The 11,921-nt window shown below is 41.1% G+C and overlaps 1 protein-coding gene across 1 annotated transcript in view; it reads right to left on the bottom strand.

Annotated features, from left to right (window-relative positions):
* The window catches only part of sgip1a (SH3GL interacting endocytic adaptor 1a), a 215,238-nt gene extending 205,860 nt beyond the window's left edge, over positions 1 to 9,378 (bottom strand). Inside the window, exon 1 of the mRNA XM_048602076.1 lies at positions 9,241 to 9,378. Coding sequence (XP_048458033.1) covers positions 9,241 to 9,378 — 138 coding nt within the window. The remainder of the gene's footprint in view (positions 1 to 9,240) is intronic.
* Between the last annotated feature and the right edge of the window lie 2,543 nt (positions 9,379 to 11,921).

Below are 11,921 nucleotides of genomic sequence, written 5' to 3'. Positions count from 1 at the left end.
CTCATTTTATGGCATGACTAAGAATGAAATTGCATTGAGAGTCTTGTTCCATGAAAGAACCAACTGCCAAGTGAGACTGTTGCAGTTTAAATTCTCAAATTAAAGAAATTCTCTTGTCACTTATGGGTATGATGTAAACTTGAAAATTAACCTTAGAAACACATTTTTAGGAGGTCAAAAGAATAATAAAATCCAGGCCAAAGGCAATGAAGTTGACATTGAAGGACACCTATGATGAGGAAATGGCAGAAAGAGATCATTGAAAATTATGAGGGAGTACTTTTCCTGAGCCAGCAGGGGAGGCCCAGTAGATTTCAGTGAAATCCAGGCTACATCAGCCAAGATCAGCAGCCATGCAGCAGGTTAACATTGTGTTAGATCTAAACCTAGTTCGGGAATCTAGAAATCCTCAAATGCACATATGTTTTATATATATGAAAACCAAAGTTGATATTACTGAGCAGGAAGAGTTCTCTGCTGTTTGTGATATATATAAATGACTTGCATGAAAATGTAGATGGGTGAATTAGTAAGTTTGCAGACAATACAAAGATCTGTGGAGCTGTGGATAATGTAGAAAGTTGTCAAAGGATTCAGCGGGATTTAGATCAGTTGCAGATATCAGCAGAGAAATGGCAGATGGAGTTTAATCTGAGTAAGTGTGAGGTGCTGCATTTTGGGAGATCAAATGTTAAGGAAAAGTAAGCAGGTAATGGCAGGACTCTGAATAGCATTGATGTACAGAAGGATCTTGGGGTTCAAGTCCATAGCTCCCTGAAAGTGGCCATGCAAGTAGATAGGGTGGTAAAGAAGGCATATATGGCAAGTTGCCTTTATTGGTCGGGCAATTGAATACAAGAGTCAGGATGTTATGTTGCGGCTTTATAAGACTTTGGTTAGGCTGCACTTAAGAGTATTGTGTTCAATTCTGGTTGCCACATTACAAGAAGGATGTGGAGGCTTTGGAGAGGGTGGAGAAGAGGTCTACCAGGATGCTACCTGGATTAGAGGCTATGAGCTATAAGGAGAGGCTAGAAAAACTTGGGTTGTTTTCTCTGGAGTGGCAGAGGCTGAGGGGAGACTTGACAGAAGTGTATAAAATTATGAGATGCACAGATAGGGTTGATGGTCAGAATCTTTTTTCCCAGAGTTGAAATGTCTAAAACTAGGGGGCATGCATTTAGAGTTAGAAAGGGTAAGTTCAAAGGAGACGGGAGGGGCAATTCTTTGCACAGAGGGTGGTAGGATTCTGGAATGCACTGCCAGGGGTGGTGGTGGATGCAGTTACAATACGGGCAATTATAGGACTTTTAGATAAGCACATGAATATACAAGGACTGGAGAGATATGGACCTAGGGCAGGCAGAATGGGTTAGTTTATTTTGGCATCATGTTTGGCACAACATGGAGGGCCAAAGGCCCTGTTTCTGTGCTGTATAGTTCTATGTTCTATGTTTTATGTTCTATAAGAGAGTTGTACTTAGAGAAAATTAAACTCAGTAAAACATTATACGGCAGATGAGCATAATAGCACTGAAGCTAAAATTCCAGCATCTACAGTAGAAATGACAGTCAGAGATGAGCAATTGACTTTTATTGTTGACACAGTTGTAGGTTGGTACAAGGTCAGTACAAGAAGTGCCTAAGACACATTCCTTTGCCCGAAACTGATATGAAATGGGCTCATTATTCCAATGACAATACTTCGGCATTGGGCAAAATTAGTGATCAGGAAATATGTATCTCTTAGTGTTGATATTAGCAAGAAGGAACAAAGTCTTCCTAATGGGAAGGAATTGGCTTAAAAAAAAGAAGGTTTAATTGAGTTATTTCCAGTAGGGATTGGTAAGAATATGACCGACATTGATGAACATGGCGTTAAAGAGATGGCGTGAGGAGGAGAAATATCAAGGGGCAGAAAACATTAATGGGGTTTTTACGGAGACCTCCGTACTGACATGGTGATGTTGGGAATAGCATTATGCAGGAAATCAGAAATGCATGTGGTAAAGTATCATCTGTAATCATGGATGATTTTAATCTGCAAATAGATTGAGTAAATTGAGTCAGTTATAACATCATAGAGGAGGAATTCCTAGTGTATGCAGAATGATATTCTGGGCTAATACATTGAGGAACCAACAAGAGAACAGACCATCTTAGACTGGGTATTATACAAAAAGAAAGGAATAATTATTAACATAGTTGTGAGAGATCGCTCGAGGTTGAGTGATCATAATATTGTAGAATTCTTCATCAAGATGGAGAGTGAGGTAATTGATTCTGAGAAAAGCAAATGGTGAAATACAAAAATTGTTTATTCTTGTCTGGCGCAAGAGTGCAAAGAGAACAGTGGTCAAATCATAACTAAAGAGGGAGGTAAGGGATAGTATTAGATGCAAAGAATGGTGCATACAAATAGGCAAGAAAAAAACAATAGACCTGGGGACTGAGCTTAGAAGTCAGCAAAGGAGGACCGAGGGATTGATTAAGAAGCGGAAAATAGAGAATGAGAGTAAGCTTGCAGAAAACATAACTGACTATAAAAGTTTCTATAGGCATGTATACAGAAAAAGATTACTTTTCACCAATGTAAATCCCTTACAGTCAGAAACGGGGAAATTTATAATCAGGAACCAAGAAGCCGCTGGTGAATTAAATTCATAATTCATTTTTTTCTTCACATAGCGGGACAGAACATACCCAAAATGGTGGGGAACATAAAGTTTAGTGAGAGGGGAGAACTGAAACATATCTGTATTAGTACTAAAATGGTGTTGAGGAAGCTGATGGGATTGAAGGCTAATAAATCCCCAGGGCCTGATAATCTACATTCCAGAGAATTTAAGGATGGTCCTAGCGACAATGGATACACTAGTGGTCATCTTCTAAGATTCTTTAGACTCTGGAACAGTTCCTACAGACTGGAGGGGAATTAATATAACCACCTACCCTCCGAATTAAAAAGGTAGGAAGAGAGAAAACAGGGAATTATAGTCACAGTGATGGCGGGAGCGCAGCTGAGCGAACCTGGGAGTAAATAGTGGCAAATATGTGAGGAGTGGGGCCTGGATTAAGGTCAGTCAGAGCGGGAGCAGAGCCGAATCCAGTGATAGAGCTTTGTAGGTGACATCATAACTGAAAAACTAACGTAGACTTGGCTGTTCAGGAATGAGATCTAGAGACTGAGTGAGTTGTGTCTGGAGGGAGATAGAGTATAAAGAAAGTACTTACTTTTGTGGTATGTAGGTGGTTAGGAATAGACAGCGAGAGTGAGAAATCTGATTTTGGTGAGTATTGGGTAAAGTTGTGTAATTGGTTTATTGTTGGTAGTTGATAAGGATCAAAAAAGCAGGAGAACTTGGTGTTGTGGAATGCTCGGCTCGCAATATGTGGGGAATCAGGGAGACTTCCAGTGTCCATGGTAACCACATATGCGGGAAGACTGTTCAGCTGCAGCGCTTGATTTGCCACATGGAGGGTCTAGAGCTGTTGATGGACTCACCATGGAGCATCCCTAAGGCTGAGAATGTCACGGATAGCATATTTAGTGAGCTGGTCACACCACAAATAAGGGTGACAGACAGAAAAGTGTTGGGTGACCATCAGGAAGACTAGTAAGCATGGGCAGGCAGTACAGGAGAACCTATGGCCACTCCTCTCTCAAACAAATAGACCATTTTGGATACTGTTGAGAAAATTGGCCTCTCAGGAAAGCAGCATCAGCAGCCAGATCAATGGCACCACAATTGGCACTGTTGTACAGCAGGGAGGGTCAAAGTATAGGCGAGCGCTGGTGATAGGCAACTCCACAGTCAGGGGCACAGCTGTTTCCATGGCCGTGAGTGAGACTCCAGGATGGTGTGTTGCCTCCCTGGTGCCAGGATCAAGGATATCTCTGAACAGGCACAGGATATTCTGAAGTGGAAGGGTAAGTAGCCTGAGGCGGTGATCCATGTTGATACCAATGACAGGAAGTGAGACGTGGTTCTGCAAAGTGAATTTATGGAGTTTGGTAGGAAGTTGAAAAGGAGAACATCTAGGGTTGTAATCTAGAGATTACTCCCTGTGTCATGTGTTAGTGAGGCCAGAAATTGAAAGGTAATACAGTTAAATATGTGGCTAAAGAGCTTGTTGAAAGGGAGGAGGGGTTGTCTTCAGGTACTTAGATTATTGGAATGTCTTCTAGGTCATGAGGGATCTGTATAAGAAGGCCAAGTTGTATTTAAACTGGTGGGACACCAATATCCTTGCAGGGAGGTTTGCTAGTGCCACTCTGAAGGGTTTAAAATAGAATAGCCGGGGAATGGGAACCAGAGCAGTAGGTCAGTATGTGGAGTGATTTAAGTGAAAGTCAAAATTAAGTCAAATAAGTCTAATAGGAAGAACAGGCAAGACCAATTTAATGAACATTGTGGGACTGGTGGTCTGAAGTGTTAATGCGCGGCGTATAACAGATAATGCCAATGAGCTTAGAGCCTGGATCAGTACATGGGGCTATGATGTTGTCGCCATTACAGAAACTTGATTGAGAGAAGGGCAGGACTGGCAGCTCAACATTCCATGGTTTAGGTGTTTCAGGCAAGGTAGAGTGGGATGTTAAAGAGGCGGGGGAAGTTGCTTTACTAATTAAGGAAGTTGTTACAACTACACTAAGAGAGCACATCTTGGAGGGCTCATCCAGTGAGGCCATATGGGTAGAACATAAGAATAAGAAAGGTGCAATCATATGATGCAGTTATATTATTGGCCTCTCAATAGCCAACAGGAGGAGACAATTTGTTATGTGCATCAAGGAGGATCTATTGAAACTACATGTAGATAACTCAACTAGAGAAAGTGCCATACTATGCTTTGTTTGGAGAATGAGCCTGGCCAGGTAATTAAAGTTTCAGTGGGGGAGCATTTCGGGAATAGTGATCATAATTTGTAAGTTTTATGATAGTTATGAATAAGGATAAGACTGGTTCTTGGGTGAAACTTGTAAATTGGGGGAAGGCTAATTTCAACAATTTTAGGCAGAAACTGGGGAAATTAGGTTGAGAGCAGCTGTTTGAAAATAAAAGCCAGTTGATCAGAATCAGGATTGACATATTCCTGGGAGGATAAAAGATAAGGGTGGCAAGATTTGGGAACCTTGGATGATAAGAGATGCTGGAAGTTCAGTCAAAAAGAAAAAAGGAAGTATATGTAAGATTTATGGAAGTGAAATCAAACAAGGTCCTTGAGGAGAACAAAGGAAGCAGAAAAGAACTTACAAGAAATTAGAAGGGCTAAAAAGGGCCATGAAATGTCCTTGTCAAATGGTATTAAGGAGTACTCCAAGGCACTTAATATGTGTATTAGGAGCAAGACAGTAGCTAGGGAAAGAACAATGGAGGGAATTTATATGTGGAGCCAGAAGAAGTGGGTGAGGTCCTTAATGTGTACTTTGCATCAGTAATCCTCAAGGAGAAATTTATGGATTTTGGTAGGATTAGGGAGGAGTGTATTGATATTCTGAAGCATGTCGAGATTAAGGAGGAAGTATTAGGTATCTTGATAAACATTAAGAAGATAAGTTCCCAGGGCTTGATGGGATCAATTCCAAGATACTGAAGGAGATAGATTGCTGGGACCTTGACAGAGATCTTTCTCTTTAGTCGCAAGTGAGATCTTGGAAGACTGGAGAACAGCCCAAGTTGTTCCTTTGTTTAAGAATGGCAAAAGGGATAATCCAGGAAATTATAGGCTAGTGAGCTTTACATCAGTGGGAGGGATAATATTGAAGAAGATTCATAGGGGTAGGATTTATTCACATTTGGAGAAGAATGGATTTATTAGGGATAGTCAACATGGTGTTGTGCGGGAGAGCTCTTGCTACACAAACTTGATTAAGTTTCTTGAAGGAGTAATGAAAATGATTGATGAAGGTAGGGCTGTGGATGTTGTCTACATGGAGTATACTAAAGCATTTGACAAGGTTCCTCATGGTAGGCTGGTCCAGAAGATTAAGTCATTGCATCCATGGTGAGTTGGCAACTTGGATACAAAATTGACTTGATCATAGAAAACAAGGGGTAGTTGTGGAGGCAACAAGGTGCAGAGCTGGATGAACACAGCAGGCCAAGCAGCATCATAGGTGCAGAAAGGCTGACGTTTCGGGCCTAGACCCTTCATCAGAAAATATAGTTGTGGAGGGGTGTTTTTCTGATAAAGATCTGTGACCAGTGGTGTTCTGCAAGGATGAGTGCTGGACCTCTGTTTGTAATATGTTGACAAAAATAATTTGGATGAAAATGTAGGTAATCTGATTAGTAAGTTTTTAGACAACACAAAAATTGGTGGAGTTATGGACAGTGAGGAATAGGATGTAGACCATGGTGGAGAAATGACAGAAGGAATTTAATCTGGACAAGTTTGAGGTGATGTATTTTGGGAGGTTAAATGCAAGAGGAAAGTATACAGTCAATGACAGTACTTTTCGGAACATGGGGTGATGGATCCTGGGGTGCAAGTCCATAGCTCCCTGAAAGTGGCAACAAAGGTGGATAAGGAGGTTTTAAAAAAAAAGCACCTTCATTGGTCAGGGCATTGAGCATAAAAGTTGGCACGTCAAGTTGCAGCTGTGTTGACTTTAGTTAGGCTACATTTGGAGTATTGCTACAGTTCAAGTTGCCACATTATAGGAAGGATGTGGAGGCTTTGGAGAGGATGCAAAAGAGGTTTACCAGGTGTTGCCTGGATTGGAGTATATTAGCCATAAGGAGAGGTTGAGCAAACTTGGATTCTTTTTGCTACAGCATCAGAGACTGAGGAGTGAGCTTGTAGAGGTTTGTAAAATTGTAACGGGCTAGATAAGGTGAATAACCAAAGTCTTTTCCCCAGGGTAGGGGAAGCCAATACTTAGAGGGCATTGGTTTAAGATGAGAGGGTAAAGATTTAAAAGAGGCCTGAGGGGTAAATTTTTCACACAGAGGGGGCGACTAAATGGAATGAACTGCCAGAGGTAGTGGTAGAAGTGAGTACAATTACAGCACTTAAAAGATATTTTGATGGGTACGTGAATTGGAAAGCTTTAGAGGGATATGAGCCAAATGCAGGCAAATGAGACTAGTTCAGTTTAGAAAACCTGGTCAACGTGGATGAGTTGGACCGAAGGATCTGTTTCCATGCAATGTGATACTAGGTTGTCTTAACTGACATTACCATTTTATTTAAGTACATTGAAATCAGTCAACTGAGTCAGGCGTTTTCTGTTTTAATTCATACATATATGAATAGTTGAGCATTTTGGACACGAAAAGTTGCCTGCAAATGTTGGTTGAAAAGACAATCAGCCTTGGGAATAGACAAATAAACCATTTTCAGTATCTGCTTGGAAGAGCAACAACAGAAAGAAAGAAAATGGATTGTAATGAATGGACTGTATGGATTGAAAATGGTAATGGCAAGGACTGAATCTGTTTCCATCTCCATTTCCTTCTCAGCATTGCAAAAACCAGCACTGATGATAACAGATAACACATCAGAAATGTCCATTCATTGAGAACTCAAGAATAAAGTTTTTGAGAAGATTTGTAGCTTGGGTTGTGGATGAGGTTGTAGACATGCTCACCGAGCCGGTGTGTTTGATTGCAGACATTTTGTCACCTTGCTAGGTAACATCGTCAGTGTGCTCTGGTGAAGCATCAGTGTTCTGTCCTGCTTATTATTTATATGCCGTGGTTTGCTAGGGTGGTTGGCATTACTTCCGGTTCTGTTTTTTATTGGTTTATACACAGGGTAAAATTCAATGTGTTTGTTGATGGAGTTCCAGTTGTAATACCAGGCCTCCAGGAATTCCCTGGCATGTCTCTGTTTTGCTTGTGTGATTATCGAAGTGTTGTCCCAGTTGAATTTGTGTTCCTCGTTGTCCATGTGCAGTGAGACAATGAGAATTGGTCACATCTCTTGGTGGCTAGTTGGTGTTCATGTATCTCACAGTCCTTGCATGGTATTTTGTATATTACTCCAGTTTTGCCGATTTTTAGTATGGGATCCTTTACATTCGTCAGTAGCTGTCGCAGGGTCATTGTTGGTTTGTGGGTTACTCTGATGCCTAGGGATCTGAGTATTCTTGTGGTCATTTCTGAATATGTCATGTTGTAGGGTGATAAGTGATTCTGGTCGTGTTGTGTCTTCCTGTTGTGGTCTGTCTCCAAGGTAATGGCAGATTATGCTTTTTGGGTACAACAATAGGCTGACACAACATGACCAGAATCACTTATCACCCTACCATACGTCAAGGACATTTCAGAGATGACCACAAGAATACTCAGATCCCTAGGTATCAGAGTAGTCCACAAGCCAACAACCACCCTGCGACAGCTACTGACAAACATAAAGGATCCCATACCCAAAACCAGCAAAACTGGGGTAATATAAAAAATACCATGCAAGGACTGTGAGAAACACTATATAGGCCAAACTGGAAGAAAATTGACTATAAGGATATATGAACACCAACTAGTCACCAAGAGACATGACCAATTCTCACTTGTCTCACTGCACATAGACAATGAAGGACATGAATTCGACTGGGACAACGCTTTGATAATCGCACAAGCAAAACAGAGACACGCCAGGGAATTCCTGGAGGCCTGGTATTCCAACTGGAACTCCATCAACAAACACATTAAATTAGACCCTGTGTATAAACCACTGAGAAACAAAACCGGAAGTAAAACCAATCACCCCAGCAAACTGAGGCATATGAATAACAAGCGGGACAGAACACCAAAGTTTCACCGGAGGCGCACTGACGATGTTACCTAGCAGGGTAACGAAACGTCTGCAACCAAACTTCCCGGCTTGGCGAGCATGTCTACAACCTCAACTCAATGATTGTACAAATTTTGCTACTGCTGAGAATACAAGATAGCGACTAAACAGCATAGTCCTAGGTTCAAATATAACAACACAAGGATTCAAAGAGTATGAACTTTTAAACATTCTTAATCTTCTTGTATTAGTGCCTCCGCCCTTTTTAAACTTTATGCCTGTGTTTGTGTTTAATGTAAGGCTTTACTATTTTTCTTGGGTTGAATAAGGTAAAAATCCTCTTTCCTTCAATTAAGAAAACCTTGCAATTTTCTCCATAACTCTGATCTAGTGACTGTGTTTTAATTGTAGTGAGACATAGCTGTGAACCACATAGAATTAAATAGCTTCATTACAGCCAACAAACTTGGATAAAAGAGCTGATTCACTCCTCCTCACCTGGTCACACCGTATCCCTGGCAAATTGTACGGTTGTAGAAAGAATACCTCATGTTTATAGTCAATCTCATTTGTAATAAAGACCAACATTTCATTTCCATAGTTTCTGTGCATGCACGTTAGCTTTTTGTAGTTCATATAGTAGTTCACAGACTATAGAGAAAGGGGTTAGCTATTTGGCGAGTCTCCGATAAATGATTAAGGACTTTACCATTCTTAAATTTTAACTTAGTATATAAGTTGGTGGTAAAGTTAATAAAATATATAGAAGACAACGTAAGTAAGTGAATGATTTAATTAAAACATATTTAAGGACAGCAGTTCAGGTGATGTGTCAAGACTGCAGCACATCAGGACTCATGGATACCATTGTGAACAAGGACAAACACGTCTGCAGTAACTGAAGTTTAAACACTTCAGGAACAGAAACGAAGTTGCTGGAAAAGGTTCAATTCCGCAATCGGGTGACTGTCTGTGTGGAGTTTGCACATTCTCCCCGTGTCTGCGTGGGTTTTCTCCGGGAGTCCTGGTTTCCTCCCACAGTCCAAAGATGTGCAGGTTAGGTGGATTGTCCATGCTAAATTGCCCATAGTGTTCAGGTGTGCGTAGATTAGGCGTGTTATAGGGGAATGGGTCTGGGTGGGATGCTCTGAGCGTCGGTATGGACTTGTTGGGCAAAAGGGCCTGTTTTCACCCTGCAGGGATTCTAAGATCTTCCAAGATCTAAGTTGAATAAAGCATTAGTGCTGAGGGGGCAGGTTACAGTGTATTGATCAAGTAAGAGTTCTATATCGGAATGCACAGAGCAAAAGGAATAAATTAAATGAGCTGCAGGCACAAATTCAGATTAGAGATTGATATAGTAGCCATTACTGAGATATAGCTGCAGGATGGTCAGGATTGGGACCTAAGTATTCCAGGTCATCAGGTTTACTGGTTAGATAGGGAATACGGTGGAGAAGATGGAGTAGACTTACTGATTAGAAACAAATTTACTACAATGATGAGGGAGGATATAATGAGGGCAAAGCATTCAATGGAGACTGTATGAGTGGAACTGAGGAATAGTAAAGGATCTAAAACTGTAATAGGTGTTGTTTACAGAGCCCCTGGTAGCAGAACTAAAGTGCTAAAATGTATAAATGCAGAAATTAGGCAAGAATGAAACAAAGCTAGAGTATTTTAACTTTAACATAGATTGGGAGAGGCAGGTAAGCATCTGTTAGAAACATAATGAATTTCTAGAGTGTGTCCATGATAGTTTCCCAGAACAAACGTCCTGGATGCAACAAGGGGCCAAGCAACATCGTATTTAATATGAGCCAAACATTATGAGTAACCTTATTATGCATGAACATTTATCAAACAGTGATCATAACATGGTCAATTTCAATGTAGCATTTGAAAGTTAAAAGTATGATTCAGCTGCTAGAGTTCTACATTTAGGCAAGGCGGACTTTGATGTGATGAGATAGAGATTGTCCACAGTAAACTAGGAAAATCAGCTAACAGGTAAAACAACTAATAAGAGTGGAGAATGTTTAAAAAAAGCACTGAACGCAATACATAACCAGCTTATATTCCTGAGAGGGAAAAGCTCCACTTCACAGAAAACAAAACAGACATGGACAACTAAAAAGAGAAAACTAAAAGAAAGGGCCTACAAAAATGCAAGAAACAGCACAGATCTTGCTGAATGGGAAAGATACAAAGAGCAGCAAAGGGCCACAGAGCAGCTTATAAAAGATAGTAAGAGGGATTATGAAAGTTAACTTGCCAGAGGCATCAAAGTCAATCAGAAGAAATTTTATAGTTACATAAAATGAAAGTGGACAGTTAGGAGCAATAGGTCCAATAACGATTGAAAGTGGGGCTATTGTCAATGACTATGGAGAATTGACAGACATAATGAATAATTACTTTGTCTCAGTATTTACAGTATAAAAAGAGGATAGCTTGCCAGAAATCCTGAGGAAATTAATAGTAGATCGGGAACAGGGGCTGAATATGTTAAAAATGGGCAAGGAAACCTCTTGCTGATTATCACATACCATCCTCCTTCAGCTGATGAATCGGTACTCCTCCATGTTGAACAACACTTGGGGGGAGCACTGAGGATGGGAAAGGCACAAAGTGTACTCTGGGTGAGGCATTTCAATGTCCACCACCAAGAGTAGCTCAGCAGTATTACTGATCGAGCTGGTCAGGTCCTAAAGGACATAGCTCTTAGATTGAGACTGCAGCAGGTAGTGAGGGAGCCATCATGAGGGGAAATCATTGGTAAAAGTAACCACTGCACTGTTCTTGTGGAGACAAAGTCCCACCTTCACATTGAAAATAACCTCCATCATGTTGTGTGGCACTATCACTGTGCTAAATGGGACAGACTTCGCAACTCAAGACTGGGCATCCATGAGGCGCTGTGGGCCATCAACAGCAGCAGAATTGTACCCCAGCACAATCTGTAACCTTATGGCCTGGCATATCCTCCAATCAACCATTACCATTAAGTCAGGGGATCAACCCTGGTTCAATGGAGAGTGCAGGAGGGCATGCCAGGAACAGCACCAGGCATACCTAGAGATGAGGTGTCAACCTGGTGAAGCCACCAAACAGGACTGCTTGCACACCAAACAGCATAAGCAGCAAGTGATAGACAGAGCTAAGTGAACCCACAACAA

This window comes from Rhincodon typus, chromosome 10 (assembly GCF_021869965.1).
Source record: "Rhincodon typus isolate 14 chromosome 10, sRhiTyp1.1, whole genome shotgun sequence".
In the NCBI taxonomy this organism is placed as follows: Eukaryota; Metazoa; Chordata; class Chondrichthyes; order Orectolobiformes; family Rhincodontidae; genus Rhincodon; species Rhincodon typus.
Note: the sequence above shows the minus strand (reverse complement) of the source record. Positions and strands in the feature narration are given on the sequence as shown.